The sequence below is a fragment of the Rhagoletis pomonella genome, unplaced genomic scaffold (genome assembly GCF_013731165.1).
Source record: "Rhagoletis pomonella isolate Grant_MI unplaced genomic scaffold, Rhpom_1.0 Rhpom_scaffold_00012, whole genome shotgun sequence".
NCBI lineage: Eukaryota > Metazoa > Arthropoda > Insecta > Diptera > Tephritidae > Rhagoletis > Rhagoletis pomonella.
In genome coordinates this window covers 21,394,445-21,412,672 of record NW_023458566.1, presented here as the reverse complement: position 1 = coordinate 21,412,672, position 18,228 = coordinate 21,394,445, and the positions used below count along the sequence as shown (strand labels likewise).

Below are 18,228 nucleotides of genomic sequence, written 5' to 3'. Positions count from 1 at the left end.
GACCAAGTGAGCAAACAATTAATGCGATTGTGACCAAGTTTCGCACTCAGTTTACTTTATTGGACATTAAACCAACCACACGAATGCGTACAGTGCGTACAGAAGAGAATATTGCGTCTGTTTCTGAGAGTGTTGCTGAAGACCGTGAAATGTCGATTCGTCGCCGTTCGCAGCAATTGGGTTTGTGTTATTCGACCACATGGAAGATTTTACGCAAAGATCTTGGTGTAAAACCGTATAAAATACAGCTCGTGCAAGAACTGAAGCCGAACGATCTGCCACAACGTCGAATTTTCAGTGAATGGGCCCTAGAAAAGTTGGCAGAAAATCCGCTTTTTTATCGACAAATTTTGTTCAGCGATGAGGCTCATTTCTGGTTGAATGGCTTCGTAAATAAGCAAAATTGCCGCATTTGGAGTGAAGAGCAACCAGAAGCCGTTCAAGAACTGCCCATGCATCCCGAAAAATGCACTGTTTGGTGTGGTTTGTACGCTGGTGGAATCATTGGACCGTATTTTTTCAAAGATGCTGTTGGACGCAACGTTACGGTGAATGGCGATCGCTATCGTTCGATGCTAACAAACTTTTTGTTGCCAAAAATGGAAGAACTGAACTTGGTTGACATGTGGTTTCAACAAGATGGCGCTACATGCCACACAGCTCGCGATTCTATGGCCATTTTGAGGGAAAACTTCGGAGAACAATTCATCTCAAGAAATGGACCGGTAAGTTGGCCACCAAGATCATGCGATTTGACGCCTTTAGACTATTTTTTGTGGGGCTACGTCAAGTCTAAAGTCTACAGAAATAAGCCAGCAACTATTCCAGCTTTGGAAGACAACATTTCCGAAGAAATTCGGGCTATTCCGGCCGAAATGCTCGAAAAAGTTGCCCAAAATTGGACTTTCCGAATGGACCACCTAAGACGCAGCCGCGGTCAACATTTAAATGAAATTATCTTCAAAAAGTAAATGTCATGGACCAATCTAACGTTTCAAATAAAGAACCGATGAGATTTTGCAAATTTTATGCGTTTTTTTTAAAAAAAAAGTTATCAAGCTCTTAAAAAATCACCCGTTAGAAGACGAAGAGCTGCAAAAAATAGATAAAATTATCGCAAAGCTGCGAAAAATTACGAACACTCCCTAGTAAAGCCTCCTGAATTTTTTAATTGTTTAGCAATGTCTAAAAAATAAAGAAAATAATCGACTGATTTTGGTTTAAATTTCTTTGGAAACAGAATTTCGTTCAAAATTTTCATTTCTGGAAAATAATAATTAATTTCCAATTTCCACCTACATATTTAGATCGGTATAAGAAAAAAATTTTCAAACCAATCGCAGAAGAAAGTATTAAAAATTTATTACAGAAACTAAAATCCAAAAACGCTGATAACGTTACAGGTTCCCCAAATTCCGAAACAACCAAAGGAATGAGAATGAAGAATTATTTTTAAAAAGTTTTAGAAAAACCCGACACATCTGGCTTGTAAGCGATGTATAATCAACGATCTCGCCATTATGCTAGATTCTTCAAGTGAAGATGAAAATCGGGAGGATGCATCCGACATTTTCGGCCGGATGCAATTGTCATTATTTTTTATTAAATATAATGTTCCAATTTTCAAATTCAAGTACTAAATAAAATAAATATTATTAAAAATTGCTAACTTTTCCATTTTTATGAACCTAAATAAACTAATTTACTTACCTAATTGTTGCTTAAAATTACTTGACTTCTCCATTCGCATTCGCGTCCGCGGACGTCTAAAATTCCACATTCGCAACATCCCTAAAGCATATCAAAGCCTCTCGGTATAATTAGGCATATATGTAGATCGAGAGACATCCTGTTTATAATATGCGGATTAATCAGCTTTTCTACGATTTAAGCAGAAGCGAAGAGAGACTGATTGTCTTAAAAGCATTGGGAAATATGTCAGAGCTTTTGCCGACCTTTGGTATAAACGACATCCTGACCGCGCTCTAAGCCCTGTGACGATTTAGCCAGAGAAGACTGGAGAGGGCAGCGGACGATGGATTTTAATAATGCCTACAAGCCTTACTACAAAATATTTTTTACAGTTTTGAATTTGTTTATTTAATCTTTTATTCCAAAAGAAAACCCATTAATCTCAAACGCAATTGGTTCAACCCACTCGGCAAATATATAATTGGAATATAATTTTACTTAACTTCATTTCCTAATTAATTAAGTCCTTTTATTTTTAGTTATGCACTTAAATTCTTTTTTTATATTCCTCTGCGCACAATTCCATCAATTAACTTGAAAAAAGCCAAATTTACGTTGCCAATTTGTGTGTTCTTCGCTTGTTCTCCCCCCACAGGGTCTTACCTTCTTCCTAACATACTCGATATTCTCAGCGGTGCTGGGCATGCTACAGTTCGGTTACAATACCGGTGTGATAAATGCGCCCGAGAAGAATATCGAGAATTTCATGAAGGACGTGTACAAGGATCGCTATGGCGAGGATATCAGTGAGGAGTTCATACAGCAGCTGTACTCGGTGGCGGTGTCGATATTCGCCATTGGCGGCATGTTGGGTGGTTTCAGTGGCGCTTGGGTGGCCAATCGCTTCGGCAGGTGAGTTCGATTAATGCGGGCTACAAAATGCTACAAAATGCTAAACGAATAACTTCCCTTTCCCTTTCTCAATCGCAATTACAGAAAAGGCGGACTATTATTAAATAATGTGCTTGGCATATCGGGTGCTTGTCTAATGGGTTTTACCAAAGTTAGTCATTCCTATGAAATGTTATTCCTCGGCCGATTTATTATTGGTGTTAATTGCGGTGAGTGGCCAAACCAAAATTCAAATCTTAAAATCTACTTACCTCCATCTGTGTGTGTTTTTGTGTGTGTTGCAGGTCTTAATACATCATTGGTGCCAATGTACATCTCTGAAATAGCGCCACTGAACTTACGCGGTGGATTAGGCACCGTAAATCAATTGGCTGTGACAATAGGTTTACTACTATCCCAAGTCCTGGGAATCGAACAAATTTTAGGAACTAATGATGGCTGGCCCATATTACTTGGCCTAGCCATATGTCCAGCAATATTGCAATTAATATTACTGCCCATATGCCCGGAATCGCCCAGATATCTGCTCATCACGAAACAATGGGAGGAGGAAGCCCGAAGAGGTAAGCAATGCTCGCACAACTAAATGCCTTAAATTACTTCTAAAAAAAAAAAAAAACTTTTCCGCTACAGCGCTGCGACGACTACGTGCCTCGAGTACGGTGGATGAGGACATTGAAGAGATGCGCGCCGAAGAACGCGCCCAACAGTCGGAAAGCCACATCTCCACCATGGAGCTAATCTGCTCGCCCACACTGCGGCCGCCATTGATAATCGGCATTGTGATGCAGCTGAGCCAGCAGTTCAGCGGTATCAATGCGGTGCTATACTACTCAACGTCGCTGTTCATGAGCTCTGGCCTGACGGAGGAGAGCGCCAAATTCTCAACGATAGGCATTGGAGCCATAATGGTTTGGAAATTGAAAGCACTCGCAAGAGGACTAAAGAGCTAAATCCACTTTCTTTTTGTTTGTTTGTTTAACAAATTTCCACAGTTGCTGATGACACTCGTCTCAATACCGTTAATGGATCGCACCGGTCGTCGAACCCTCCATCTATACGGTTTAGGTGGCATGTTCATATTCTCGATATTCATAACGATTTCATTTTTAATTAAGGCAAGTACAAACACCAAACACCAACAGCCAAGGTGCACAGCAAAGCATGCTTGGCTGCCAATTATCAAAGGGCAAGTATTGAAAGTGAAAGTTTTTTATGGTCTACTTATTATGTGATATTTGAATTTGTGGTTTGTATCGTATTTAGTTATTTAAAATTCCAACAAAATACAATGCTCTTTTTGATACTTTAAATTTTAAGGCCGTTTTCCGGCTGGTGAATTAAATAACTCACATTTGGCTGGTCAATTTCAATTTGTTCACCAAAAATCAATAGTTAATTGTCCAATGTGAGTTATGCAGGACTCCACCAAATAAACGCACAGTGGTTCAAAACTGCAATTTACTGTTCATAATTCACTGAAGTTGATTATAGTTTTTTTTTCGCTCACATTTCGAGCATATCTGCAAGCTAAATAAGAATTAAGAGCACTCTATTTGTCTAGTGTAATTTATATTCTTATTATATATATATTATTAAAAATCAAAGCGAACTCTTATGTTTTTTATAACATTTAATTTTTTTTTCGTGAAATCTTTTTTCGTTTTGGGGGAACCCTAAAATTTTTTTTAACTAGTTTTTACTATGTAACATTCAGCAACTGGAACACGAGAATCGAATTTCTTCAAAATAGCTACTTTTTCTGCAATTCGCTCTTAAAAAATTTAATATATGTAATCAAAAAAAAAAAATAATAAAAAATAAAAAATCGGGCTCAAATGGTCTCTTGCAAATATATAACTAAATGCCAATTTTGAACCACTGTGAAACGGCGCTTAGACTTGTTTTTTTTTTTTATTAAATATTTGTATGTCTTTAAACAATGAAATAGTCAATTTCGGTATGAAATATAAAAAATCATAAATTAGCTATGATTTATTGCATGACTCGAAGGAATGTTCAGTACAAATTTATATAAAAAAATACAATCCATGATATATTTATACTACTTATAAAGTGTAATTATTCAAGCATACAATTTAGTATTTTTGTAGTAGGCAGTTAAGATTTGATTCATGCGTTTAAACTCGAATCTTGAATTGAAAAAAGCATGAAAGGCATAAAAGTACTCGATTGAATCATCAAAAAAAAAAACATAAAATAGAATCATTCAAAAGCATGTGCACGCTTTGCGAATTTTAAATTAAAATATGAAAAAAAAACAATAGCTTTTATAAATACTTTAAATATATTTTTGATACTTTTAGTAGTCTATCTCGTTTTAAGGGTGATCTACACACAAGTTACTTAAGCAATTTACCATAAACTACTTTGGTAGAGTGACGCAGTTAAATAGGCTGTGGCAATACAAAAACACCAGACATTTTGATCCTCAAAATGCTTTTTAGCCCAGGGAAGAGAATATTCATAATAATATTAATATTATTAAATATTAATAATCAGCTACTTGTTGGTGTTCTCGATTTTCCGTCATCCTTTGTCAAATCCAATTTCACAATACATGCTAAAAGAGCCTTTACAGATTAATTAATATCTCTCTAATTTGAGAAGTAAATTTTTATTTGTCTGGCAAAGCATAGACACTCAAATGTGTTTCCGGGATGGCTCATCGTCCTGCAGACAAATGCCACATTCTGCCAGCTTCACACAGACGAATATGATCCACGTGAGAACGCAAACATACATATATCACCGGTTGGTACTTCATAACCGTTGGATAAGCAAATAATTTGATCTCTCTAAGACCTCTTACCGCTACTGTCTATCTACTACGTTGACCAACTCAGGCATTAAAGGTATCGAAGAAGATATAGAACCATGTTTTCGCTACACCAAATGTTATTTTATCTATCTGATGATTCCTCTTCAGGAAAGTGCAAGCACTTGCATTTCTCTTGAAGCTGCTTCCGTTTGAACAAAATCTTAAAGAGGAATCTAGAGTTGAAAAAAGCTTTTTAGCCACAAAAATACCAAAACTCCCTTGCGCGCCGACATAACTGCAGGTGCTTTACTAAGCTTTTTACCGAGAAGGAAGATCCAGCTAAGCTTCTTTTGCGCTCCTTGAAGAACTACTTTTTCTCATGCGGCTTGTTCCCATTTTCATTGCGGCCTAGGTATCGGTGACGCTCACTTATGCGTGCCCTAGCTGTAGTGGCGCTGATCTCTAATTTATATGGTGTGAGCTTTTGAGATACTATGGCTTAATGAAAATCCGATTATAGGAAATTCTTCTGCCAGTAAAATGTTGACAACGGAGACGCTTCGTAAGCCAACACACACCTTTGGTTGGGTATGCGTGTTTGAAGAATCGCGACTTTTCTCAAGATTCCTCAGCGACAAAACCGCCGCCGAGATAATAAATTTCGATCAGAAAATGCAATATTTAAGAAGACAATTTACGGAACTGTGTTTGGACCACCCTGAAAATTTTAGTTTTAATATTTTCTGTACTGCCTTGTAAAAAGCACAATTTAAACGCCTTAGGCTGTACATTTTTATCCTTTTCTTCTCACGGTAGCTTTCCTAGTTAAATTAATTTGTGTTTGCATGCTTCAGTGTTTGTTAGTTTTTTTTTTGTTTACACTATATTAAGTTGTTTAGGTTAAGTATTTGAATAAATGAGTTTAATGTTCGACAACGATGAGCATGCGGGCTCCTCAAATAATATCGAACAAAGCTGTAAATTTGTTGTTGTTTACTTACCAATCGAAGATTCTTGCGCATAAAAACTTAAAATTTTGAACTAATTGAATTTTTCCAAAGAAAATTAAATAAGCACTTTTCGTCGTCTGTCAAATAGTGAGTTAAAAAATGCAAAAAAGTAATTTGCGTTATTTGCTTATACTTTTCAAATGATTCATAAAATTGACAATTAATATGGAAAACATGTTTTGCTCAAAGAAGAAGATAATTTTGTATGAAATTCACTGAAAACAACTCATTTATTCAAAAGTCTGTCCCCTGCAAAATGAAAAAATTCTCGACTTGGCAGGCTTTTTACCCTCTGCGAACAAGCACACTCACAAAAAAAAAAAATTATTTCGTTTTTTAATTTTCACTTTTTTTTTTTAATTTGGCTTTTCAAATGCTTTGTCTCATTTCACGGCTAAAACAGTGAAGCTGAATTAAAATGTGTTGTTCATTCTGTTAAACGGAAACCAACAAATTTAATTTAGCTTCCAATTATCTAGCTACGTATTGGTTACAGAAGAATCGAAAATTTCGCACCGAAACTTCAAGCGATTCGACAAGCAGTGTAATTCAAAACAAAAGACTTAAGACACGAACACTCACAAAGTTCAAATTGAAATTTATAGCACAAATTTTTAAAAAGCAAACAAACTAGTACACTTAAAAAAATATCGAGCAGCTAAACCCACAATCGCCTTAAACGCAGCCAACACAATAAGCCACACACAGTAAGAGCGTTTTGTATATATACAACATAAACACATGTGTACGTATGTATGTATGTATGTATGTATAGTCAAAAGTGCAATGGAGCGATATTTTGTAAATGTCCAAAATTTCACAAAGCAAAACAGGAAACTTTTCACTGAAGCTGAAGCAGCGCGAACACAGGTTATTGTTATAAATACTTACATATTTGAAAAATAATATAATTATACGTTTTGTTAAAAGTCACCACAGCAGAAGCTTTTCGAGCAGCAAGCGACACTACTACATTAAAATCATATTTACTTAGTCATAAAGAGTACTTAAATAATTTATTTTGAAAAATAGCCAATTAATAAAAAATATATAAACTTACTAAATACTTAAATAAATTTGTAAAAACTTAAATAATGAAAATGTGAAAAATCCAAAACAATTAAAAGCTTTTAAGTTTTTTTTTTCATGAAAGCTGAATGCCCAGCGGTAGCACTAGGCCCTTCTCTTCGTCCGACGTGTAAAAAGTATTTTGTAAAAAAGTAAACTCTCCTATGAAAATACGTAATTTTTACTTAACTTTTTATAGGAAAAAATTTAAATTCTATGACAGCCACAAATCTGTTATTGCCAAGTAACACAAAACAATTATGCCATGAATTTGCTGTAAGTCAGTAGAAAAAAAATTTAATTTCGTGTATAAGTTAAGTTAATTTAATTTACATACATTAATTATTATTATAAATTTTATTTTCTTCTTGATTTGATTTGTTGGGTACATTACTGAATTCAAAAAAAAAATCTCGAAATAACATTGAAAAAAGAAAAAAAACAAAAAAACAATCAAAGAAAAAGCCTACAAATCATCGAGAATCGGTAGCTACACGTTTTGTATAGGAGTTTTTTGGTTATGTACAGGAAATGATCGATTGGATGTCGTATCTGTCGGTGGTGTCGACGCTCGGCTTTGTCGTCTTCTTCTCGGTCGGACCCGGCTCCATCCCATGGATGATCACAGCGGAATTGTTCTCGCAAGGACCACGACCCAGCGCGATGGCAATCGCTGTACTGGTCAATTGGATGGCGAACTTCGTAGTCGGCATTGGTTTCCCCAGTATGAAGGTAACGTTACTTTTTTTTTTTTAATTTTTACGAATTTCTAGCGAATTTTATAACACTCTAACATCATTTTTTTTCTACGCCAACAGGCTGAATTGGAGAATTATACATTTTTGCCGTTTAGCGTTTGCTTAGCTATATTTTGGATATTCACCTATAAGAAGGTTCCTGAGACTAAGAATAAGACATTCGAAGAGATTTGCGCGCTATTCCGACACGGAAATGGAAGGTAAACACCAGTTCAGCATATTTACATATGTATGTGTTTTTTTTTGCATATTGCATATAAATATTATATACTTAAATAACTGATATATATGTATGTACATAATTGATTGAAGAAAGTTGCGTAATACGTACACTAACGCTCATCATCTCAGTCAAAAGGAGATTTAAAAACAAAATGCTAACTTCATAAATATCACACTACTTATTTCTTGACAGTGCTTAAGAAAAATATTCAAGTGAAGCTTGAAATGTAAGAGGTTCTCATTTCATTAAGTTAATAAATTAAAAAAATATTGAAAAGTACTTACATTCAGTACTGCAGATCGGTTGATTTAGAATCAGTGACCAGAGAAATATGAAAATCTCTATCTGTGTGAATAATTTGTGTGCGCAAAATAAGAAGAAGGAAATAAAAGGGCATTTTTCTTTTCTCGTGCAGCTTCAAGGAACTTTAGGACAAGTGCCTCTGATGACTTATTCTTCTTCTTCCAATTTGGCGCTGTAACCGCCTAAGCGATTTTGGCCGAATTCAACAAAGCACGGCAGTCGTTTCTCGTCCGCTGACTATCCGTATTTTATTTCGAAGAGAGCCTGGTATAAATATCTCAGCTGTAAGTTGAGAGCATAGAATGGAAAAAATCACAAAATACACACAAAAACCAAGATTCTGCAAAGCTCATTTTGTTGTACCGACAATACTTCTCAAACGAAATTTGCCGTGGATTAAGTTAGGTCACAGAGGTTAGCACTTTCCATAAGAAATGTAGAGACGCATATTCAGATCAGAAGCCCCATGTAATACCTCTGCCGTGATCCCACGATTATACCATCTACTTCCCAATGTAATGGAACCACTTTGCTTTCCTTGCTAATCATAAAGGGTATTCAGACTATCTTCGTTAACGTATTAATTCGTTATCTGGTAACTCGGTAACACTTTCACCTTCGAACGCCCCTTATTCTTTTTTTGGTTAAAATTACTTTCGAATGAGCTGGCATGTAGTTCTTTTATTTATAAACATTTATTGATTCCACGACAGAAAGACTTGATGAACTTTTCATAAAATGTATGCATTTTTCGCGCGAGAAAATTCCGGCAAATAAGTGACAGAAAGGCATCAGCTGACATTTATCAGATTTGCCACCTCGTTAAACTGGTAATGATACATGCGGTAATTTACAAAAATAAAACAATTCTGGGATTTACCGAATTAAGACCTTAACGAGTATAGTCTGAATACCCTTATAGAAAAATGCAGATGCTTTAAGATTCTAAGTCCGCTATGCCTTCGAAAATCCAGTAAAACACATATTGTGCTTTCCATGTTAGCCAATGCAGAAACGATCAAGGAGAACTACTCAGAAATTAGTTCTATGCCAAATTTACCTGGTTACCTGACAAGCCCATCTTTGGTTGCGTTGTGCAATGAAAACTCGATGAATTGGGGGTTAGGAAATAATCTTGCTAGCTCGTCCGCGATGCAATTCCTCAGAATGTGCTTGTAAGAGTAGATGTTGAGCATAATTTTGGAGGAGAGTTCTTAAGTCAGAGAGCAGATTACTATGTGTATACATACATACATATGTGCATACCTATTGCTTAATACCTAAAAAGGTTTAACAGAGTTTCAAGACCTTTGGTGGGGGTAGAGTGAAAATCACGGCTGCTGTCCTCCATACTATTTCTATTTTTCTCTTAGTCGCGGATTTCTACAACGTCCGTTACCATATTATAAAAAAAAGACTGAGACTTACGGCAGATTTTTCCTATAGCGGATTTGCAAGTATCAAGGGCATATAGGGGTATATTCTTGTTTTCGTACGGATCGGAAATCAGGAAATTTTCCTATCATTTTCTATACAAAAATTTCAAATTTTTGATTAGTACGAAAACAAAAATACGCCTCATACTATACATCTTTTTTCGTCCTTTTTCACTTAGGTTTTTCAAAATTGATTTCAATTCAAAACTATTGGCACCGTATTCTCATTTTTCTGACCATTTTATCTAACTGAAAGAAATATGGAAAGTAGTTCATTCCACTTTGCTGCCATTTGAAGAGGATCAATCAGACCATAGCATACCATAGCGGATCTGTGCATTTATTTGCCAAATCAGAATTAACGCTGGTCCATGACTCAAAGATTTCCTAACTATACCTTTTTGCGAACACAAATTATAACACCACTCCCTCACAATACATCGAATACGCTAAAGATTTCGTTTCGTTTGGCCCAACATTTGCACGGTTCTTTAAATTATTTTCATTTACTACCTTAAATTTATTTTATGTTTGTTTTTAGTTAAATTTAAACTTACTTTCCAATTCAAATTCGTTTCGTATTGCATTGAGCTTGCCATGTTGTTATTAAATAAATATCATCAGACAGCTATTAATTTTTTTTCCTCTAAATTTTATTAAAAAAAAAAAAATTAATTAAACGAAACAAAAAAAAATATTTCCGTTCACAAAAAAAATCAAATACCGTACGTTACACACAGAAGGACATTCCGAGATAGTAGACTGTATGGGTAAGTTGCATGATAAACAACAACAACAACAAGATATTAAAACACAAAACTTCTGTTTGCGAGTTCATACATTTCTATAAACCGAACATAAAGCTTCTAAAGTTTAATGAAAGAGCGCTTTGAAAACAGTAAGCAAAAATACAAAGATAATTGTTTGTTTACTTTAAACTTCTTGACCTCCCAAACTTGGCTATGCCGTTACAGTAGTAATTACGCCACCGTTTGAATGTAGTTTGTGTTTTTTTTTTTTAATATTCCCCCAAAATCGAAAAAGCTTTAGTGAGTTGAGTGATTACAAAAAAAAAAAAACAAAAAAATGGTTTCTTTCTGTTCTCGATATTAAATCTATAATTATTTCTCCTTTTAACGTTTTTGAACGATTTTGAATGCCTTGAATGCCTGCTTTCGTGTCACTATTCTCAACCTAAGCCTATCAAACTAAATAAAAGTTAATACTAAATTCATTTGTTAATATAATACACACACATCTACTACATATCTCGTTGTTCGAAATTCTCAAATCATTCGAATTCGAATACTCATTGAAAGCAAATTGATAAGCAGTACTCGCAATTGGCAAAATTTCGCTCATTCAAATGTTGTTTCTTCATGCGTCTCATTTGCCATATTCCTCCGTAATTTTGTATTTTTAGAAACATGCAATACATGTACATTTACATACATACAGTAGAATTTCCTAAACAAGCACACAGACATACTCGTACCTATATTGAACTTATAGTTGATTTTTTTTCTATAATTTTTTATTTATTTTTTTTAATTTAACTATACGTTTGTACACTTATTTGATTTCTGAGTTCGTAAATTATTTTTTATTACATTCACACACTTTTCCTTAGCGATTATGGATCTACATACAGACAAAGCGATTCCACAGCCGACATTGAAATACACCATCGCACCGAGGCGGGAGATGAGCGTCCGAAAGAACAGTGAAGCTTGTAAATGCCGTCCCCCAAATTATTGCTTCACTCTAATTTCGTTTACTTATTTGCTCAAAAACGTTAATTGTAATGAAAAAATGTGTTTTTTAATTTAATATTTTGTTTTTTTGTACACTATTTAATTTACTGTGCTTATTTTAGTGTGTACTTGTATATGTATTATTTAATGTTTTCGATATAACTTGTTTTTCATTTGCATTAAGTCTCGATATTATTCACCAGTAAAAGTATTTATTTTAAGAGCAAACAAATTTGTTTTTTATTTCCAATTGAAACTCGAGATGGTATGGAACAGAAAATATAAAATCAAATAAGATATATAAATTAAATAAAAACATAAAAAATAAAATAAAAAACTACATGAAATAAAATAAAATGAAAAAAAACAAAATGAAATAAATAAAATACTATAAAATATGATAAAATAAAAACGAAAGACAATAAAAAATAAATAAATAATTGAATAAAACTTAATAAAAGCAGATAATACAAAATAAAATAAACCGAATAAATTAATTAAATAAAAACATGAAATAAAATAGAGAAAATTTAAATTAAAAAATATATCATATAATGTAAATTAAATTATATAATAAAAAAATTTTAAAACATTAACACTATTGAATAAATAATACCAAATTAAATCAAATTAAACAAGGTGTGATATAATATAATAAAAAAAAAATTAAATAAAAAAACGAATAAAATAAAACAAAATTAATTGTAGTAAAATAAAAATTAAAAAATTAAGTAATATATAATAAAACAAAATAAATTAAATAACATAAAATATAATAAAATTAAAAATGAAATATCAAAAATTAATTAAATTAAATAAAAAAATTAAAAAACATTAAGTTTAAATAAAAATTATTAAAATTAAAAAAAAACAGATGATATACAATAAAATAAAAAGAAATGCCTAAATTAATTAAATAAAAGATCAAATGAAATAAAATAGGAAAAGTTCAAATAATATATACCAAAATAAAATAAAAAATAATACCCTTTAATAAATAAAATAAAAAAATACGAATCTAACATAAATCAAACAAACCCTAATAAAATAAAACAAAATTAAATGAAGTTAAATAAAAAATTATAAAAAATAAAATAATACTCAATGAAACAAAAAACTAATCAAAATAACAGCGAAATTAATTAAAAAGAAAAATACAATAAAAAATAAATTAAATTAATAAATATAATCAAATAAATTATGGTAAACTAGAACAAAACGAAAGTAATTGTGATGTTATATTTACATATTTTAATCATATTTTGTTTTATAATATTTACATATTTTATTTGTTTAAAAAACTTATAAAGTATAACATAACTTGTTTCACTAAATAAGTGAACAAGTATTTTTTCATTTTTTATTTTTTGTATTCTTCCTATTGCAAATATATCCTCCATCGGTGAAAGAAAAATAAAACGCTTGTCTTTGTCTTGGCTATCCCATAAAGTAAGCCGTATAGCGATTTTAAAAGAAAATGAAAAGAGACCTCTTAAAAGCAACTGGCAGATAATCAATAAACATAAATACAGCCGACACAAAATTGACTTCTTATACTAACACTTTCTAATTACACTTAGTGTAAATCATGCTACTACCAAATACAAAAACAAAGAGCTACACGAAAAACCTTTAAAATAAACCAACACAACCCAACAGTCAAATAACAATAGACAGAACCGAATACATACATACATAACTTGAGACAAATCCAAACCAAAAGCAAAGCAATTACCATTAAACAATTTTACAAAATTTAAATTCAAAAAAAAAAAAAAAAAAATATCCTATACACCTAAAACATAATCGTAGAGTGTGCGAATTTCAGGAGTATGCTAAACTGCACAAATAGCTCGGAGCCACAAAGTATGAATTCTGGCATCGAACATGCCGCGTTGATGGTATCTGAGGAAAAGACCCAACATGACTCACGTAAGAATCAAAACCAAGCCATTTTCTAAATTGCCATTAGTTAATTTCCGTATTGTTTGTTGTCTTGTGTTTGTGTACAACACTAACTTACAATCAAGAAACTAACCAAAGTACAAAAAAAACAAAAAGAAATTAACTCCATTTTATACCTACACCCAACCGACTATTTATATCTAATTATATCCAATTGCCTACTTACAAATAAATATGTATACCAAAATATATACATACATTAAACTAATTCAAATACTTTCCAATGTGATGTTGTGCAGTATGTATTCATCTAACTGTAAATGTGTCACGTGTGCAATTACACAAATACTAACAAACACAGTTAAATTTTTAATTACCAAATCACCAAATTCATTAACTCACTTCAATAAAAAATTTTTAGATATCATTCACAATCGCTTCATATTTACTAACAACTACATACATACAAATGTATATTATACTACACTGAGAAAAGAGTTTAGTCAGCGTCAACTAAATATGTATGTACATATGTTTCTTTCAATGATTACATTATTTGGTTATAGTTATCTGCCAAGCCTTTTGTTGAGAGAAAAATATTTAGCTAACTATTTTCTCAGTGTAGAATATGTTATATGCTTTTTTTTACTTTTTAAACATTAGCGAGTATATACGCTACTTTTTCTGCATTGTATTTATTTATCATGAAAATTTGAGATTGAATTATCTAATATTTGTGTGATGTTTTCTTAAATTTATTATACATATTGTATTTTCACACTCTTATTTATGAAAATGAGTACAATTTTTATTTGTTTAGAATTTGTAGTAATACTCGTAGATAGATATGTATATACATATGTATGTAGAAAGCCAATCTGAAAAAAATAAAGAATAGAAAATTGTATCTCTAAAAATCTTAAGAAAAGCTTTGTTGTAAATAGAAAGCAAAGAGGGGAGGCAGAGAGTAACGTTCCCTGTTTTGATAGATATTTTTCCAAATGTAGTTTATAAATTTTCTAAGAACTTCTTCTATTTTCTAATGAGAATCTCGTCAAAATATTATAATAGATACGTATCCGAGATAGCTTGGTTAAACCAAAAACTTTGAGCTTTAGAATGTTGGTGAACTGAATATAATTAATGAAGTGTCAAACGAAACGGCTTAAGTTCGTACATAACAAAAATCGAATCCCAAACATTCAAGCAAGAATAAGAACATATCACAAATAAACAGAGACGAGTAAAATACGAAATTTATTGGCACTTTCTGACAACACAATGAGACATCGTCTCTGTTATCAAGACTAAACTGGCGAATTATATTTGCGGCCCACCATTTTGAGATCAATGCTCGAAACCAAGAATAATTAAGAAGGGGGCCCACGAGGGGTGACGTCTTCTGCCGTCCAAATTCTTTATATCGGATCTCTATCAGCCACCAGAGGGAATTTCATTGATCTCATACGCTGACGACTGCTAGTAGATTTTAGAGCTCAACCAGCCACCGACGTAGCATCGTAGACCGTATCAGCTAACACGACGGGTTAACGAAAACTCACCACGCATAACGGTGGCATTGCCGTTGCTTCCCTCCCTCTCTCTCTCTCTCTCTCTCTATCAGCAGCAATTAGATACTTTTATACGGACGGCAGGTACAGAAGGGCACTCAGTAGGTGGCTGGTTGAACCAGAAGTGAAAGAAGCTACAAACCTGTTAAAATTCCGCACTCCGCACTTCAACGGGATGACTTCTGAGATAGCCTTGTTTCAAATAATTTTTAATCCCACACTACAAACTGTCCTCATTGGCTTTCCATACATATCTACAAACTATCAATCTGCGTGCATATTGTAGAGTGTATTGTGTTGTATGTAGTGGTTTTAAAAAAGTAGAAATGTATAGGTACATACTTACTTTCATTTAAGTTTATTAAAAGACATGTGGATAAATATGTAAACATTTACTAATTTTTAATATTTTTTTTTTATTTGAAAATTTGCCATTTTTCATTTATGGTATAAATGCATGATAACTTGGATATTTTTATTTGTATTGAAAAATCGCAAAAAAAAAACTTAAAATTCAAAAATCATTCACTGGACGAACAACGTTGATTTTGCTCAAAAATATGGCTTGAATCATTTCAACTCGAATCAACACAAAATTTAAAAAATTTCATTGTTACACCAATCGAAATTCAATTAAAAAATCGAACATCAATGAATCTTGTATGGGCTACATACACACCAACATTCAAACAAACGTGAAAATTTAAACTGAATTGAAAATGGAAATTACACACAACCAAAAATTTGGCACTCCAACCTCCAAACCAACAAAATTTGCAATGAATTTTTATGAAAAACAAAAAACAAAAACTAACTAAAAAGTGTTTGGAACCACTTCGTTTTCATTAACGGTTGAAGGTATGGGTCCATATCCGCTCAGTGATAGCACAAATCTCCTGGGTCCGACAACGAGTCTGGCCGGCAGTACGACGTGTTACACCAACTATGGCACGAACATTCACACGCCAGTGCCGGTGCGCAAGTGTCACTACGACTACACGTACGATCGCGACAGTTTTCGACGGCATTCGGCGCACGGCAGGATGTCAGGTAGCGTTAAGTGTTAAGTTGCAGTTGCTGTGTAACTTTACAACTAAGTAACAAACAACAACAACAAACGCAACACAATTACAACAAATACTAGTGTCACTGCAAAATGAAAAGATTTGAACTCCAGCAGCAGCAAAGAAGTCCCAATGCACACAAAAGAGCACACACACACACTAAAACAGAGACACATACACACATACATACATACATATGTACATATACAGTCATACACGCATACAGTACCTTGCAAAGAACTAGAAACACGTTACCTAAAAACTGAGATTTTTATTTATTTTTTTTTTTATTCCACAAACCATCTCTGCCGAGGACCATTACTTCAGCATTTTCTACAATTAAAAGCCATTAGAAATATTCGCACTGCAGTCATTGCATTGGCGTCTAACTAGGTTGATGCTTTCTCCACACTCAAAGCGGGAAGAGCATACCTTAGTCATATATCGAACCTTAGAATAACTAATTAGCTTTCTTAGCAGGGAGACCTATCTCAAGGTCAAGCCAATATGCGAAAATGAGCATGCATACGATGTAGGAAAATCTACAATTACAGCAATGCATAGTCTGTCTGAAGTTATTGAAAAGGTATTGAAATACAAGCAGACATCCCTGTGGGCATTTCTTTATATATCAGATTCTTTTGACAATTGGTCCATGGATATGACAAGGAAGGATATCAATAATCTAATAACCGACTGGTTTTAAGGCATGTGGGAATGTAGATGGCCTTGTCATCTACGTTGTAGGCTGGCATCCTCCATATACTCCAGACTGAAAGGGAAAAGGAAGTTAGGTCAACTTGACCAAAAAATAAATTGGTAAGTGCGAAGATTGAGTTCACACAAGAGACGAAATATCACGGGTTGACACACTCGCGCTAATCTGGCAGCCAAAAAATAAACCAGTGAGCACGGGCGTCACTCTGGACTCTACCACTCCGTGCACTTGTCGCAAAACTAAACTATTCGAAGTCCTCTAGGGGCTTTATAAATGATTTATTTATCAAGCTCTGCAAAGTTGTCATTCTTAACAGGGACTCTTGTAAAGCGGTAAGTACAACTGGCCGGCATAATTGGACTTAGGTTTCAGGAGGAGATTTTCGCAATTGAAATCTGTGTCTGTGAATGCCTTCGTAGAAGAACTAATAAAGCCACTATAGGCATCACGTCAAACAGCCAGGCACTTTGGACTCATTTAAAACGATGTTAAGGCTAGTAGGCAGTTGCAAAAGAAGGTGACAACGTCCGTCAATCTTTCCGGGGGGTTTTGGACCTTCAGCCAGGTTTTTAATTGAAAAATGCCTATGGACGCCTCTGAACGGGTTAAAGATATCTTATGTAAAAATACTTATAAAAGTTCGCTGCGTTCATAAAGAACATTCAGTTGGATATAATTTTTATATTTTCTAGGTTAAGAGTGAAAAAATATACCATCAGACCAAATTTGTTTCTTAACTTTATTGCTATACACACCCCATGCAATTTCATACCACAAATTGTATCGCCCTATCCTCGTAAATGCTAAAATATGTGAAAAAGACCAAAGGATAATTTATAAAAATATCGCATGCCTTTCAATAGCTTTGACTACAATAGATCGACATTTACATATGTATATAGATTGCATGCTGTGTTGCCGGCATGAAACTATCATTTTGCATGAACCCTACTTATTTTTTTTTTTTCGGTTAGAATCATAGCGCCTTATAGATACCCAAAAGCTTTATGAAGGCAGACACTAATCAAATAA

General features: G+C 33.4%; 1 protein-coding gene across 1 annotated transcript in view; it reads left to right on the top strand.

The window, feature by feature from the left end:
- Nucleotides 1–18,228, top strand: part of LOC118748077 (glucose transporter type 1) — a 54,922-nt gene that overhangs the window by 32,709 nt on the left and 3,985 nt on the right. The window contains 8 exon segments of the mRNA XM_036482377.1: nucleotides 2,348–2,604; nucleotides 2,689–2,813; nucleotides 2,889–3,167; nucleotides 3,238–3,515; nucleotides 3,600–3,722; nucleotides 7,993–8,196; nucleotides 8,283–8,422; nucleotides 13,767–13,870. Of these exon segments, the coding sequence (XP_036338270.1) occupies nucleotides 2,348–2,604; nucleotides 2,689–2,813; nucleotides 2,889–3,167; nucleotides 3,238–3,515; nucleotides 3,600–3,722; nucleotides 7,993–8,196; nucleotides 8,283–8,422; nucleotides 13,767–13,870 (1,510 nt within the window).